The sequence below is a fragment of the Haliotis cracherodii genome, unplaced genomic scaffold (genome assembly GCF_022045235.1).
Source record: "Haliotis cracherodii isolate W230 unplaced genomic scaffold, xgHalCrac1.p SCAF_11, whole genome shotgun sequence".
Classification (NCBI taxonomy): domain Eukaryota; kingdom Metazoa; phylum Mollusca; class Gastropoda; order Lepetellida; family Haliotidae; genus Haliotis; species Haliotis cracherodii.
This window is the reverse complement of record NW_027266266.1, coordinates 3,382,879-3,399,547: the sequence shown is the minus strand read 5'-3', so window position 1 is coordinate 3,399,547 and position 16,669 is coordinate 3,382,879. Positions and strand designations below refer to the sequence as shown.

The 16,669-nt window shown below is 41.6% G+C and overlaps 2 protein-coding genes across 4 annotated transcripts in view; one reads left to right on the top strand and one right to left on the bottom strand.

Moving 5' to 3' along the window:
• The window catches only part of LOC139456109 (eukaryotic translation initiation factor 4E transporter-like), a 33,386-nt gene extending 20,764 nt beyond the window's left edge, over positions 1–12,622 (top strand). Inside the window, exons 14-23 of one of the 2 annotated variants that reach the window (XM_071237642.1) lie at positions 457–829; positions 1,112–1,218; positions 1,717–1,868; positions 3,428–3,503; positions 4,192–4,291; positions 5,525–5,688; positions 6,416–6,590; positions 7,144–7,551; positions 8,534–8,794; positions 9,125–12,622. In XM_071237642.1, coding sequence (XP_071093743.1) covers positions 457–829; positions 1,112–1,218; positions 1,717–1,868; positions 3,428–3,503; positions 4,192–4,291; positions 5,525–5,688; positions 6,416–6,590; positions 7,144–7,551; positions 8,534–8,794; positions 9,125–9,357 — 2,049 coding nt within the window. In that variant the 3' untranslated portion in view covers positions 9,358–12,622. Of the gene's footprint in view, positions 1–456; positions 830–1,111; positions 1,219–1,716; positions 1,869–3,427; positions 3,504–4,191; positions 4,292–5,524; positions 5,689–6,415; positions 6,591–7,137; positions 7,552–8,533; positions 8,795–9,124 lie in introns of both variants that reach the window. The other variant, XM_071237641.1, reaches the window with a different exon arrangement.
• A 283-nt stretch (positions 12,623–12,905) lies between these two features.
• LOC139456108 (uncharacterized) overlaps positions 12,906–16,669 on the bottom strand; it is a 67,014-nt gene continuing 63,250 nt past the window's right edge. For both annotated transcript variants that reach the window (XM_071237639.1, XM_071237640.1), the window contains exons 20-21: positions 16,105–16,251; positions 12,906–13,444 (exon numbers count right to left, since the gene is read on the bottom strand). In XM_071237639.1, the coding sequence (XP_071093740.1) occupies positions 13,222–13,444; positions 16,105–16,251 (370 nt within the window). In that variant the 3' untranslated portion in view covers positions 12,906–13,221. The remainder of the gene's footprint in view (positions 13,445–16,104; positions 16,252–16,669) is intronic.

Here is a 16,669-nt window from a genome sequence, read left to right as displayed (position 1 = left end):
AACGAATCTGGCTGCAGAGTAATGTATGTGTGCATGTGGCCCAGCCGCAATTGTCTGAAAGGCTGAGAGTTATGAATTAACAGGATCCAGTGATGGTTATTTATGTCATATAAGTATGTATTAAAATGTGAAATTCTGTGGAATAAGCAAAAGCAAATGGGAGTTCACTGTGTTTGATTTTAGAATTACAAGTTTAAATTGTGTTATTTGAAAACAAAACATTCCGTTCTTGAGTGTCTTATACTCTGTAATGTTCATGTTGTTTCAAGAGTTCAATTTGTTTCTTTTTTGCATACTTTGTATCCAAGCGAGTATCACGTTCCCACCATACACTAAACACCATCAATAATAAGTCATATCAGCTACATCAAAATGATATCATAAATGGTAAAGTAACTTTGATCAGGATGCGTGTTGTTTTCATATTTATTGATGTTTGATGCCTCTTTCTTTCAGGCATTGATGAGGAACAAAGAGCAACAGCTTCACATCCAACAACAAACTCTCCAGCAAATGCAACGTCAGCCCCCACCCCAGCCACCCCCCACCCACACTCAACCCCAGCAACCCCCCCAACCCATGATCCCTCCCCCTCAACCCCAGACACCACGGGCTATTACTCAAGACCCTATACTTAACTTCATTCAACAGAATCCAACCATCATCACCAAGCCACCTTCCCCCTCCCCGACTATCCCCACCCTCATGGCCAACCCCTCCACCCCACGTGTAGTCTCGCCTGCCCCACAGTCCCTACCCCCCAACCTGCTGCCCAAACAGGTGCAGACACCACAGCAGATTTCAGGAGCAAAGATTCCGTCACCCATCAGTAAGTTGCTCCAGTTCTTATTGTCTGCAGACCTGCTTTTAGTTTGAATAAACAATGCTATGTAGAAAGTTGTCAAATGTAACAAATGTTATAAATGTTATATTTGGGATAACTCTATCTTAGTAAAGTATAGATTCAAGTATTTTGGGGGGTTGAGTACCATCAAAAGTTGTGTCACTGAACTTTAACATGTAACAAAGTCACTGTTTGTTGGTTCTCAGTTGTTCATGTTTCAAGTGAAAACTCAGCAAGAAAAACTTTCAAGGGATTTTTCTGTTGCAGTGTTTAGTCAACAGCCACCAATGCACCTGAGTGCTCCTTCGCCAATCCACCCCGCACAACTCGCCCGATCTCTCGCTAGTCATCCTCTCACAGCCAATACTCTAACTGTAAGTCAAGGTTACAGCTGTGTTCTCCGATCATTGCATCATAATTCTTTTAAGTTATATTATCACTGGTAGATCTGGGAGAAAATGTGTGTACATCGGATTGCTTTTTTTGGCTTAGTTTACACGACAAATACACATGGTAATTTTAAGTCTGTACAATGCAATTGAAATGGTTAATCATCACACCTCGTCATGTTTTATTGCAAATTTCATTTTTCTCCTGTTCGTTCAACTGAAGCAGTACAATGTACTTTTTGACTGCAGATAATTCTCTGTCTTTTGTTTCCTCCAAAATACTGCATCCCCATGAGAGCGGTGCACATTATGCTAGAACACCATATACTAAAAGAAAACCTATTAATGAAAGATGAACCCGATATAGATGTATGTCATTTTGAATTTTTTACTACTCCGAAATTGCTCCAATAGCATTTCCGTGACTATAAAGAACACAAGTGCAGTGTTCCTAGTCATCTGATGTGATGTAATGTGTTGTAGACGGCCTCGGCCAACATTCGCCCCCAGAGTGTTGCTCGTGTACCAAGCCCCCAGGAGCTGATAGCTCACACCCAGGCCATCATGCAGTCGGCTCTCATCAAGAAACAGTTGGAGGATCAGAAAGAGCGATTCCTTAAGAAACAGCAGGAGAGGTACGAGCAGTTGAACAACAGCAGGGCAAGGAATCAGTCACTTGCTAAGTAGAAAGATTTACAAGCATATATTTCTCAGATTTTTCATTTCCATGTTTTCAAAATCCAAACATCAAATGAAATGAAACTGAAGACTTGTTTAATATTTTACACAGTCTAATAAAATATGGTTTCAAGTTCAAAATAAGAAGAATGGATTAGTGTTTGGACTTGAAAATATTATCTTTGTCCAGTCTCTACCAAATGTTTATCTGTGGATAGATCAGCTGGTATCAGACCAGTAGCACTTCTACACTACTACACTTTTGATAGGGACAGTTTTCTTTCCAAGATACACACAAATTATACATCTAAAAAAAGTTAAGGATCACCCGATCAGAGAGACAAGGTTGATAGTTTGTTGTCATACCCCAACGGCATTGACCGTCACTTAGAATTTCAGGGATAGATACAGCATCTAGTCTGTTAGTCACAGACTCCTAAAATTCAAGAGGGACTAGTTTTTGTCTAAAAATCTAGTTATTGTACATAGACCACTTATCTGGTATGAGCTGAAGAATAGTTGAATTAGGATATGATATCAATTGCTGGATTGTCTGGTCCAGATTTGGTTACTTTCAGGCCGCTGTCATACAAGTGAAATAATGTCATGCTCTGTGTTAAGGAACAAGCAAACTGTTGACCACAACATCATGTATTGCCTGACTGCAATGTTTCAGTAGAGAACACACCATGTATTGCGATGTTTCAGTAGAGAACACACCATGTATTGCAATGTTTCAGCAGAGAACACACTATGTATTGCAATGTTTCAGCAGAGAACACACTATGTATTGCAATGTTTCAGCAGAGAACACACCATGTATTGCAATGTTTCAGCAGAGAACACACCATGTATTGCAATGTTTCAGTAGAGAACACACCATGTATTGCAATGTTTCAGTAGAGAACACACCATGTATTGCAATGTTTCAGCAGAGAACACACCACGTATTGCAATGTTTCAGTAGAGAACACACCATGTATTGCAATGTTTCAGCAGAGAATACACCATGTATTGCAATGTTTCAGCAGAGAACACACCACGTATTGCAATGTTTCAGTAGAGAACACACCATGTATTGCAATGTTTCAGCAGAGAATACACAATGTATTGCAATGTTTCAGCAGAGAACACACCATGTATTGCAATGTTTCAGTAGAGAACACACTATGTATTGCAATGTTTCAGCAGAGAACACACCATGTATTGCAATGTTTCAGTAGAGAACACACCATGTATTGCAATGTTTGAGCAGAGAACACACCATGTATTGCAGTGTTTCAGTAGAGAACACACCATGTATTGCAATGTTTCAGTAGAGAACACACCATGTATTGCAATGTTTCAGTAGAGAACACACCATGTATTGCAATGTTTCAGCAGAGAACACACCATGTATTGCAATGTTTCAGCAGAGAACACACCATGTATTGCAATGTTTCAGCAGAGAACACACCATGTATTGCAATGTTTCAGTAGAGAACACACTATGTATTGCCTGACTGCAATGTTTCAGAGCCCGTTCTCCCAACCAGAACAGAGCCAATCCTTCTCCCATGCCAACCACACCTACAGCTGCGAACCAGGGCAAAGTAAGTGAAACCTTTCTTACTGTTTTGTCTGAAAATGAAAATTTGTTTGCTACGCTATTTTGTTCATGTCATACTTGAATATCATATTGGTCACAACAGCATTTAATGCTACAATTTGTTAAAGGCAGCATTCCCTTTTAGTACAGATACACTAAGTTACGCTCAGTTTATAATTTATGTTGCTAGTATGGTCATGTCTGATAGACCCGAGACCGAGACCCTTGCAATTACAAGGAAGAGTGTTACAAACTGTGGTTATTGTAGAATTAAGTAAGTATTCTCTTGTCTGAAGTCTTACCATGTACTCATGCATTTCTTCTTTTAAACTGGACCCGTGAAAATCCAGGGTAGAATAGATCTTCAGCAACCCATGCTTGCCGTAAAAGGTGACAGCTTGTCGTTAGAGCCGACTAACGGGATCGGGTGGTCAGGCTTGCTGACTTGATGATGCATGTCATTGGTCCCAATTGCGTAGATCGATGCTCAATATGTCAATCACATGATTGTCTGATCCAGACTTGATAATTTTCAAACTGCCGTCATATAGCTGGAATATTGCTGAAAGCAGCGTTAAACAACAAACAAACAAAAAATAATCTTTTCATCTGCCATATTTGGCAATCATAAGTTAGCCCCTAGGCTGACATGTGTTGCCAGACAGTGTGTAAGTATTCTGCTGTATTTCCAGTCCACCATGTCTGCAGCATTCACCCCGACATCTGTCATCAGGAAGATGCACTCTGACCGAGCCAGTGAGAAGGAAAAGAGCACAAAAGACATTGACCATGGTGACCATTATAATCTGCTTTCCATTATAAAATAAGAATAACTTTTATGTTACGGTCAATGCCTATACTCAGGCAATATGTGTATTGACAAATTCACTCAGGCAATATATATTCATATTGCCTGAAAAATAATAATTTTTTAATTTTATCATTCATTTAATTTTGATTTAGTTTGATTTTATGAAGATTAAAGTAACTTCTCTAAGTAAAATTAAAAATGTTTCCACAATGAATTGATTGGTTCTTCAAACATGAAAGAATACTACAGTCCTTTTTTATGTTACATAACATGCAGTTCATTTACAGAGCATACAGAATATATTGTGAACAAATATATGACTAAGATTACAGTATTATTGTTTGCACATAATTTTCCCATTGCCTGCGTGAATCAGTCAATATTCATATTGCATGATTATGAACATTGCCTGTAATATACAGAAAAGAAAAACATTCTACTTAAGTTTTACAACTTTATGATCTTGTTGCTTGTGTGGTTCACACAAGTATCTTTTGTTATGGTTTTGTACCAATTGTGTCTCCTGATAAATGTTTCCTTGCAGACACGAATATTGATATTACTACCATCAGGTACATCTTAGAAATACTGTCTCTTATTGATCAACATATCGGATCAAATGTTCAGGAAATGATTACCTCTTATTCATACATCCTTCATTTGAGAATGGCACAAGATCTCAGTTGCATCGGTTAAGCTGCCAAAACCTATGATAATGGGTTTGAATGCCAGATTCACCCTTACTATGTTTCTGGATTTGTCACCAACAATTTGATAAATGTCTAAGACCTGCATCGCTTCAAGCTTTGCTCAACCGCCCTTATGGTAGAGCATCTGCTCAGAAAGCTGAAAGTCGAGGGTTTAATCCCCGTCTGTGTGATACCAAAAGATGTTAAAAGATGGTACTTGTTGTTACCCTGCCTGGCACTCAGCATTAAGGGCTCAAACTAGGACTGGTCGGCTCGGAGTCAGTATGCTGTGTCTGAGTGGGGTATTCATGTTAAACTGAGGCAATATGTGTCGGTGGGCTAGCACTATAAAAACTGCACACGCACACATGCACGTCGCTATGTAAGTGCAATAATCTTGAACGTGACATTAAACCCTATTTCACCTCACCTTACCTCAAGCTTTATGCTGTGATACAGCCAAAATACTGCTGTGAGTGGCAATAAAACAACTCGCTAACTCACTCCTTATTTGATGTTTGCCAGATGACCTTGATGGGAATCCACCAGATGGCGCTAATGACTCGCACTCATCTGACAAATACCACTCTGAGAAGCGGGCAAGACAAGATGCAGAGGATATTGCTTCTCTGCCAGGCATCGACTTTAACGCTGAACCCAACCAGCCCATTACCAGTCTGGAAGAAAAGGTAACCATCTCATCATTCAGGACATTGTCTAGAGTGTCAAAAGTCATAACATTGAAACTAGTTCTAGTTGATGCCAAAGCTAGTAGTTGTGATGTAGATGGCGAGAGGGTAGCCTAGGGAGTGGTGGTGTTAGCACAATAAAACTGGGTTTGATTCCACCCCAGTGTGTGAGAAGCCATTCTTTGTGCCTAACTTAAAATTGCGGTAGTATTTAAATGTTAAGGAAAGAAAGACTCCACTTTCATACTACATCCAATGACAATAATATTTATTCTTCTTTAACCCTCTACAGCTCTTCTTCTTTGTTTTGCCTCAATCACCTCTATTATACTTCTTGGGTTTTCTGGGTTGTAATTGATCCTCTATGTTGGATTTTAAGAGGCGTACTACACCAGTGACCCAGATTTGATCCTCCACATGGGTATAGTGTGTGGTGCCTGTTTCTGGAATATTGCTAAAAATGGCGTTAATCCTTACTCACTCACTCTAGTAAAAGACGTTCAAATGGATCATGTGGTCAGACTGAGTGTCCTTGTACCCTGGCGATGTGGATCTTTGTTCACTGGATTGTCTGGTCCAGACTCAAAATAATTTACAGGCCGCAGTCATATAGCTGGAATATTGCAGAGTGTTGTGTAAAACAACACACAAAACAAACAAACATGCTTTTGTTTATGTTTACATTATGTACAATTATTGTTGAATTCTGGTGATACGCTCTTTGTAGCTGAAGTTGGCTGGCATCAGTGGTCAGTCTGGCAACAAGTCAACCCCCATCCTGGGTCAGGGTGACAAGTCATCCCGCCCCGTGGTGGGCCAGGGCATGATGCAGGGCGGTGTTCCCATACAAGTGCAGACTGTGGCCAACTCTACACCAGTACCAGGAAGGCCCATTGTCAAAGGTGAGACTCAGCCTGGAATATCGGAGTTGTCCCACACTGGAAGGTTTTGAAGGTGACACACTTGTCTGTGGGAACCTGTAGTTATCAAGGCCATTGGCTTGTAATGTTGAAAACATGGGTTCGCCTCCCCATATGGGGACAATGTGTGAAGACCTTTCTCGGTGTATTGCTGTAAAATTGCTGTAAGCGGCGTAAAACCCTACTCATTCACTCACTCATGGCCTCAATGAGATATTCATCTAACATTAGTCAGGAAATAGATCAGAATGTGTCTAAATGCCTTAACTATATTAGTCATGGTTTTACATGTAAAATGTTTTTTAAAAATTGTGTATTTTTTTATTATTATATTGTTTTGTATTTTCTACAACAGAGTAGAATTGGATGAAATAATCGTTTATGTCATTTACATTTAACTTTTGGGGTAAGTGACAGTACAGTCGATGTGATTAACAAATATTTGAAATAAAGTGGTCTTTAGTTATGACAATCTTGACTATATCCAGTGTTGTATAATGGTGCCTTCAACGTAATCTTGCTTGCCTAGGAACAGTTTTACCCCAGACACCTGCCAGTACACCCAGTCAGTTCCGCCCCCTCACTGGAGGCCCCGGGGCTGCATCCACGCCTGTTCGACCCGCTGACGGTGGCCAGAGGGCGATTGTCGGATCCTCGAACCTGGCTGCTCTGGACATGGCCAAGGTGCTGGAGCAGCAACAGCGAATACAGCAACAGCAATCAGCAGCAGCAGCTGCAGCGGCAGCAGCACGCCAGGTTGTGAACACCCCGCTAGCTGGGCGCCCAGTTGGTGTCGGCTCAAACGCTCCCTTCGGTATCCCCATCACAGGACGTATGCCAGTACAGTCAAACGTGGCCCCACCCAACGTACATGCAGCCGGGGCAGCCAATGCGCTGCTCATGCAGCAGATGATGCAGCAAAGTACAGCGGCTGCTGCTAGAGGTATGTGACAGGTGGAAACCGCGTCTGTGGGAGTATGAGTTGAAATACGGTTGATATAGCGATCAGCGTGTCCGCTTTCCGGTTCCGGAGCAGAACTCCTAAACCGTTGTATATTTCTTGTTTGGCTATACAGATCAGTCTAGTGGTGAACTGGTGCCTTTGATTATTTCAGGTTTGGGTTTTTTGGTGTGTTTTTTTCCATGATGACAAGTTGGACATATATTGAAAACGAGGGAAGTGCAGAACTCCAAAACTGTTGGAATATTTCTGGATGATACTTGCTAAACAGATCTGTTCTGTGGTTAACTGGTGCCTTTAGATGATTGGGGATGTTGAAAAATACTGAACAGCGTTATATTTTTCTTCACTGAATTGAAGGTATCCAATGGCAATGAACCAAAAGTGGGGTATATGTAGCCAAACTCTGTTTCCAAATTTTACCAGACCAGGGAGATATGTCATCTCATGATGACTCTTGTTCCCCTTGCTAATGACATAAACAAGTATGTCATTCTCGTTGGTTCGACTTAAGTGTCCCACATGAAAAACTATACTAGCCTAAATATGATGCCAAATCCACTCTAGGTCATGATAGGTAGGTATCAACGAAAAAAGTAAATGTACGTGTTGACCATATTAATGTAGACAAATAGGGCTGTCAGGAAAGTTATGTCACATATAATCACAAAAAAGGATGAGGTATAACATTTTGTTTAAAATTATCACACTTATAGCGGCATGCATGGACGTATGTGTGGTTGCGCTTGTAGTAGTCCAGACTAATGTTTTATGGTGCTAGCCCCTTGAGATACCATGCTGCAATCTATCTCCTTAATGCCGAGCACTGTTTAAAGGGACAAGTACCATGTTTTACATCTTTTGGTATGACGTCAGGTGAACTTCAGAACATTGGTACTAATTCTATGATTTCATTCCCACAAGTTTTCTGTGAAGTTGATTCCACTTTATCCGTCTCCCCTAGGCCTGAACCTAGGCCCACTGAGCCAGATCAACCAGCTGAATCAGCTCGCAGCAATCCAGCAGGCCCAGCAGGCCCAGCAGCGGATGGTGGACCCCCGCCTCCAGGGCGTGCGCTACCCCGGCATTGTGCCCCAGATGATGAACCCACGCAGCACTGCCGGAACCAACATGGGCCTGGGGGTGACTGGCAACCCCGCCATCAACGCTGTCCTCGGCAGAGCCCTCTCCCCACAGATCCTACCTGGAGGGGGGCAGAAACTGAGTGAGTTCATGCTCTGGTTAAGCAAACATTATGGTGATCTTACTGTCTCGGCATTCATTACAGATTACTTTGGATTTCAGTTACATGTAATGACATGGATTTTGGTGTTGTTAATGGTTGTCGTTTGTCTGAAACAATATTCACTCACTCACTTTACATGTTAGCTTGTGTTAAGGCTAATATGGCAGAACATGGTGAAACCGATTGATTTGATTTTGCGTGAAACTAAACTGTTCAAGTCATGTAAGCTGTACAGTGAAATATGTCATGCAGTTATCTGCCTGAAATATGGGAGCAACATTGCTGAATGCCCTCACTTAAATGTTGCAGGTGTGAACGGCCCGCTATCTCCTAACCTGTCATGTACTAGTCCTGCCCAGTTCATCAACAGTCAAGCGGCTCTCAATGGCAACAACAACATAACCAAGACATCCACAGCGTCTGACCCCAACATCCTCAAGTGGTTCAGCTCGGACGTCCTGAAGAATCACATGCCGACCATGCCCCCTCTCCCAACGCAAGGACAGAAAGTCCTGACGTTGGATGACCTGGAGGGAACTTAGCTCACCAGTCCTGTGTTGACGTTGCTTTGTTATCTTCCATGTGGGTGTGGCTTGGTCCAAGCCAGCTGTGGCTGTTCAAGGAAGCACCTGTAAATTGTTTTGTCGTTTGGTTTGTCATTTGTAAAAAAAAAGATGTGCTATGACTCTTCGGTTATTGAAATTGGTCTTATTTATTATTATGTTGAGTGATGAGCATCACATGTAAATAGATACGATGTACTTTCAGTTGGTTTCTTCAGTTCAAGTTTTCTGCTGGTGTGCTGATGGTGTTTTGTTTCCTGTGAGGACAAGAGGCAGGTTTTTGTGAATGTGAGGTATAGTTATATATGGATAATAAAGTATGAGTTTTGCCACAAGTTACTTTGGTCACATCATTGTCATCATATGTGAAATGTTCATCTGGTTACTCTCATTTTTCTCATTGCTCTTTGTTCCATGTTAATTTAAGTTTCAGTGTTAGAATTTTGCTACCCAATGTATGTGTGCATGTTTGTGCCAGGAGAGATTTGTCCTGGATTGCGGTTTGAAAGGGTATATGGAATGTTTTTTCCCAGTTTCAATGTTTAACATCTTTATTGTCTATTGTGAATGTGTATGAATTTCTCTGTGTAAATATATATACATATGTAAATCTGTTTTGTGTAGTGCCGACCATGTCAGCGTTCATGTTCAGAGTCCTTAACCTTTTTGTGTCCTTGACCATGTTGTGTTTGATGTAGGTGTTTGTGTGATCTATGTGCCCTGGTAATGTGGTATATTTTGTTTGTATTGAAACTTGGTGCCCTATAGTTTTGTGGTAATTTCAGTCATGCGAATGTTTTTGACATATTCACTTCCTTTTCTGTTTAGTATTTATCGTCAGATCATTTACATCAGTGTGCTATTGTTACGTGTCATTGTAGCCCGTTAGTTCATTCCAACTCTTTGTTATACACAAACACAGCTTCTTTTCTTGTATATTGTGCAAACATGAGACTTCTATCTGCTTCATTCTGCCCTAGTGCTGTTGAGTCTGTACATATCTGTAACACTGCCATGTGAATACACGCTTCTCTTACCTAGGCATAGTGCTGGCTGGTTGTAGTGGGTGGGTGACATTCATTAGCAAGTCTAGACAGGACCGTGGTGAGTGACTGACTGATTGCTGTATACTGAGTGATATGAAGAGAGAACGAGAGAGTGGACATATATTTTTGTATAAATGATGGTAAGGGTGGATTTTCTTGGAAGCTCCTTGAGAGCAGTTGTACCTATTTTCAGAGAAATTTATTTGGCTGGAGAGGAGAGGTCAGTGCTCCCAGTGCTTGGACCTTCTGCAAGTAGATTCTGCATCGGCAAAAATGAGCTGACTTGGCCAAAGAAACAGGTGTATATTATGTGCTTAAGTATTGTGAGAACAGTGTTGGGCATACCGTAGAAGTTTACATGTTTATCTTCAACCTGCACCAGTCTTGTGTTAAGTGATCACACACCTTTGTGAATAGAACTTGATCTTATCTATTGTGTCCGTGTATATACTTCCTTCTCGCCAACTGCTAGAACAGGTCCTGATGGAGTGTTCCTCTTGAATAGGAGCAACTGTATTCCAAAGATTACTTATCGCATGTCCACCTGACTTGGTAGTGCTTGAGGTGTCGAGGATGGACACGCCTTGTTTGGAGATCACATGACCGGATCAAATTAACAATGAATGCTACATAAAATGAGTCCTTTTGTTCTTGGCATATCAATCATTTCTGCTCATAAAATGTTCCTCGTCTTCAAATCATATCGTATGTTGTGAACAATTTTTGCTCCTCGTACTTTTTTTTCGTAAATGCAGCATTCAATGTTATTTCTTTGTCATGACATTGTTACAATTAATGTTCCACAACTGCACCGCCTATAGTAGGTTGTTGTGCCATGTGGGTTAGAATAAACTATTACTTCATTTCCTGGCCATACCACAGCATTTTGCGCCTACAGTTGTCCAGTTGTAGTTACTGGTAGCATCTGCTCCATCTGTTTACGGTTACTTTCTTTAACAACTAGCTTTTGGAAAACAGAATTGCCTGACACTCTTTCATAGACATTGGTAATGTTACTTGGAGACTGTTTTCTATGACATCTTTCTTAAAACATACAATATTTATTGAATTGTGTTACTATTAAGTTACTATTATTTTTTCATCCTTAGATTCTGAATTCTATATTTTAAAATTGTATTCTTGAAACTGTTGGAAGTTAAGAGATATTTGGTTCATGTACACTTCTCTTTCCCGGTGAATATTGAATTGATGTTATTTTTTAAGTTAAGTCATTTCTTTCACTTGAAGGGGATCATTTTAACAGTCAACTCCACACCTTTTCATGTAAATTGATCTCTAAGGTGAAATGTATTGCTGCTGTTGAACTGTTGGCAAGTCACATACTTCATAGTATGGGAGTATATTTTCAAGCTGTCCATGCATATCATCAACTCCTTTTTCAAAATCCATAACGCCCATCCAGCTGATCAAATTGGGACAAATGTACAGATGGTTTGTGATTCCTGCTATTTAATCTGCCAGAGACAGGTTCTGTTTTCCAAAAGTCTTCATCAGTATTACCTGTTTTGTGGGACACCTATATACGTAGAAGTTGGCGTGCCTGCAGTAGCTGATGCTGCAACTGTAGGCGTGTGGCCATTGTTGTCAATGTTCTAGCCGTCACTTGAACTGAGTGTTCCCAAAGATAATTCCACAGTGCTCATGCTTGGCTGGTAATCTTTTTCAAAATATGTGGCCCTTTCAAATATAACTTTCTGCAAGCTTGGATACAAGGTACTAACAGAGGGTTTTATTTGAAGGTGTACATGTTCCCACCTACCTCGTGATTTGTAAATTTCCTGTAGATTTCTTGAAGGTTATCTAGAATTATTTTTTCTTTTCTTTCTGTTGTCTTGTAATGATTCCATTACAGTTTCTCTACCAGTCTCTGCCTGAGCACTATGGCGAGGAATTCAAAACAAGCACTTAAATATTCTCTTTAACATGCAATTTCCACACACATTGTGTTAGTTGAGCTAACATGGACATTTTGACATGTATTAGGATCTGTGGATATTAAAATGAGCAACTGTTACTCCAATGTGAAGAGTTTATTTACGTGCTTGCTCCGTCGTTTCTTTTCTCACTGTACATGATATTGTTACTGTCCTTGAGAAAAAAAATTGAGAATGTAATGTTTGGAGGAGCCTTACTCTGTAAAGAGTTTGGCTTCGACAAAAAAAACAAAAAGATAAATAAAAATGATGAAATAATAACTCCTTTTCTGTCTTCTCATAGTTACCTGGAAAACCAGGTCCATATTTTAGTATTCATTGCACATTGTGAATTTTGAATGAGGAAAATGATGATTACGATTTACATTTCATGAAGATTTTGGTTCATCTTGTCCAAAAGCAAGTGTTTGACTCCATACTTGAGTTATAAGTGTATGGTGCACACACAAAACCAGCGTGATCAAGATTTGGGCAGGTTCATCAGTTGCTTGAGAAAACATTGTGTTAATAGAACACTGAACAATAATAAATATAAAATAATTTATTACAAAGATGATATGGCTGCAATGACTGTACAATGAAAATCATACATGTACAAACAATATACAAATACATACTATATGTAAATTTACATTTTCTCTAGAATAGGGACGGAACTCGATCACAATCTCTTGAAAACTAACTCCAGTTACTTTATATCCTCTATGCAATCAAAAATGATTTCATGATTAAGAAAAGCAGTTTGAAATGGAATGCTTTGAACTGGCAGTGGAGATAAGGAACCCCAAAGACATGGACAGGTGTTAAAAAATTGTATGTGTGATAAAAAATCTCCCCTGAAATTAGAACCAAGGGCGGGTAACCATAAAGTAGCCAATGATGAAAAAGACGGCCACTAGTGAGAAGGCGAATGTGTACATGGGTGGGTCAGCTCCATAGCTTTTGGTGATGGGGTACAGCAGCTGAGACCAACATGTGTCATATTTACACACAGTCTGTTCCAAGTCTTCGTAGTATCGGGCACATGTGTCGGTAGTGCAGGATGGATCTTTGGAAGTGTAGAATCTGTAAACAAAAAGAGTCTTACTTCAACATTTTGTAAAAAGAGTATAAACAAATATCTTTATCGTTACCAATAGCCGCCAAGCAACAACATCTCAATTTATGTTATCAAACAAAGCCTGCAGAATCAGTCTCTCAGTTGGATGTCACGATATTTCTGTTGCTGTAAAGTTTCAGCAATTTAGTTGTTTGCAGCTATTATAAAACCAATGAATTTCATTTGACGTTAATATTATCTGATCATGGGACTTTATATGACCTTAATATATAATCTCCAACACTCCACTGGGGGCAGGGGTGGTCCAGTTGTCTAAGGCACCACGATTGGTTGCATCCCTTGGGCACGCCAGAAATCTATGATTGTGGGTTCGAATCGGTTCACCCCGATTATGTCTCTAGATTTGTCAGCACCATACCCATGCTCGTGGGTTTCACCGAAGTGGTAAACGTTTGAGACCTGCATCACTTCGGGCTTTCCTCCCACATTAAGCTGACACGCTGCGATATAACTGGAATACTGTTAAAAGCAGTGTTAAAATCCAACTCACTCACTCCAACACTCCTGTGGGAGTGGGTCAAATGCTGCCTTGTCCATGTCTGTCTAATGAGTGGAGTAAAGCCTGAATGACACACAGCCCAGACATTTACCAGTTCAGTGGAACCAACAAGCATGACTAAGGGATGTAACTCTGAGTTTGATGACTTCTCCATATTGGGTTGTCATTAAAAACGATGACAATATACCCCATTTGCTCACTTTTGACAAATTCTGGAAAGCTTTTCATACACAAGTGTTCGTATGATCCAAAACTGAATGTGTTTCTTTTCTTTTAACATCTGCAGTTTGGGACTTACCCCATCAGTCTGACTAAATGTGAAAAAAGGACCAAAAATGTCTTGGATTTTAATACTAACAAAATAAAGCACCCCATCCCTAGATTCCATAACCACAGCGGCATACCTCAAGCACCACATCCCTAGACTCCATAACCACAGCGGCATACCTCAAGCACCCCATCCCTAGACTCCATAACCACAGCGGCATACCTCAAGCACCCCATCCCTAGATTCCATAACCACAGCGGCATACCTCTAGCATCCCATCCCTAGATTCCATAACCACAGCGGCATACCTCAAGCACCACATCCCTAGACTCCATAACCACAGCGGCATACCTCAAGCACCACATCCCTAGATTCCATAACCACAGCAGCATACCTCTAGCATCCCATCCCTAGATTCCATAACCACAGCGGCATACCTCAAGCACCACATCCCTAGATTCCATAACCACAGCAGCATACCTCTAGCATCCCATCCCTAGATTCCATAACCACAGCGGCATACCTCAAGCACCCCATCCCTAGACTCCATAACCACAGCGGCATACCTCAAGCACCCCATCCCTAGATTCCATAACCACAGCGGCATACCTCTAGCATCCCATCCCTAGATTCCATAACCACAGCGGCATACCTCAAGCACCACATCCCTAGACTCCATAACCACAGCGGCATACCTCAAGCACCACATCCCTAGATTCCATAACCACAGCAGCATACCTCTAGCATCCCATCCCTAGATTCCATAACCACAGCGGCATACCTCAAGCACCCCATCCTTAGACTCCATAACCACAGCGGCATACCTCAAGCACCCCATCCCTAGATTCCATAACCACAGCGGCATACCTCTAGCATCCCATCCCTAGATTCCATAACCACAGCGGCATACCTCAAGCACCACATCCCTAGACTCCATAACCACAGCGGCATACCTCAAGCACCACATCCCTAGATTCCATAACCACAGCAGCATACCTCTAGCATCCCATCCCTAGATTCCATAACCACAGCGGCATACCTCAAGCACCACATCCCTAGATTCCATAACCACAGCGGCATACCTCAAGCACCACATCCCTAGACTCCATAACCACAGCGGCATACCTCAAGCACCACATCCCTAGACTCCATAACCACAGCGGCATACCTCAAGCACACCATCCCTAGATTCCATAACCACAGCAGCATACCTCAAGCACCCCATCCCTAGATATCATAACCACAGCGGCATACCTCAAGCACCCCATCCCTAGATTCCACAACCACAGCGGCATACCTCAAGCACCACATCCCTAGATTCCATAACCACAGCGGCATACCTCAAGCACCCCATCCCTAGACTCCATAACCACAGCGGCATACCTCAAGCACCCCATCCCTAGACTCCATAACCACAGCGGCATACCTCAAGGACCCCCATCCCTAGATTCCATAACCACAGCGGCATACCTCAAGCACCACATCCCCAGATTCCATAACCACAGCGGCATACCTCAAGCACCACATCCCTAGATTCCATAACCACAGTGGCATACCTCAAGCACCCCATCCCTAGACTCCATAACCACAGCGGCATACCTCAAGCACCCCATCCCTAGATTCCATAACCACAGCGGCATACCTCAAGCACCACATCCCTAGATTCCATAACCACAGCAGCATACCTCAAGCACCCCATCCCTAGACTCCATAACCACAGCGGCATACCTCAAGCACTCCCTTCTAACACTGCCTCTGTTGTGGATGTCATTCAACAATCAGAATACAGTCATCTAGCAATCCTGATACTCATGGGTTACCACGTGAACATCACCTACTTGATTCTAGGTTCTGGCACGGAGGCTGGGACCTTGACGAAGGTGACGGAGCTGGTCAGGGTGAAGGTCTGCACGTACTGACTGCTGACCCGACAGCGACCCGAGTCCGCGCCGCTGCACTGCATCCTCCAGTCTGTCTTGGTGAAGCTGCAACACGCACAGCTTCAGGCTCAAACATCTCCCAGGCAAGGGAGTTTACGGACTATAACAGTCCAGTTTCCACCTTTCCCCAGCTAGGACAGAATTATGGAGTTATATTTTGGCTAACGAGTCTATACATAGTCCAATCAAAATCTCGAAACAAAGTTTAACATCTAATTCGTAAACTGCAGATTTCGGTCGATTGCAGGATTTACAAAGCATGTGTACTGTCAAATTAGTGTCAACTTATATATTCAAAGTTTTTTGTGTATTATTTTAATCAATTTGCTCACTTGAATTGATTCACTTAGTGAAGAAGGACCCATTTTATTACAAAAAAAGGTCTTGATGATTGATCAGATCGTCTTCACTGGGCGCCGCCATTTTGTTCGAAGCAAATCAAGTGCTGTGAGAGGTGGAATCT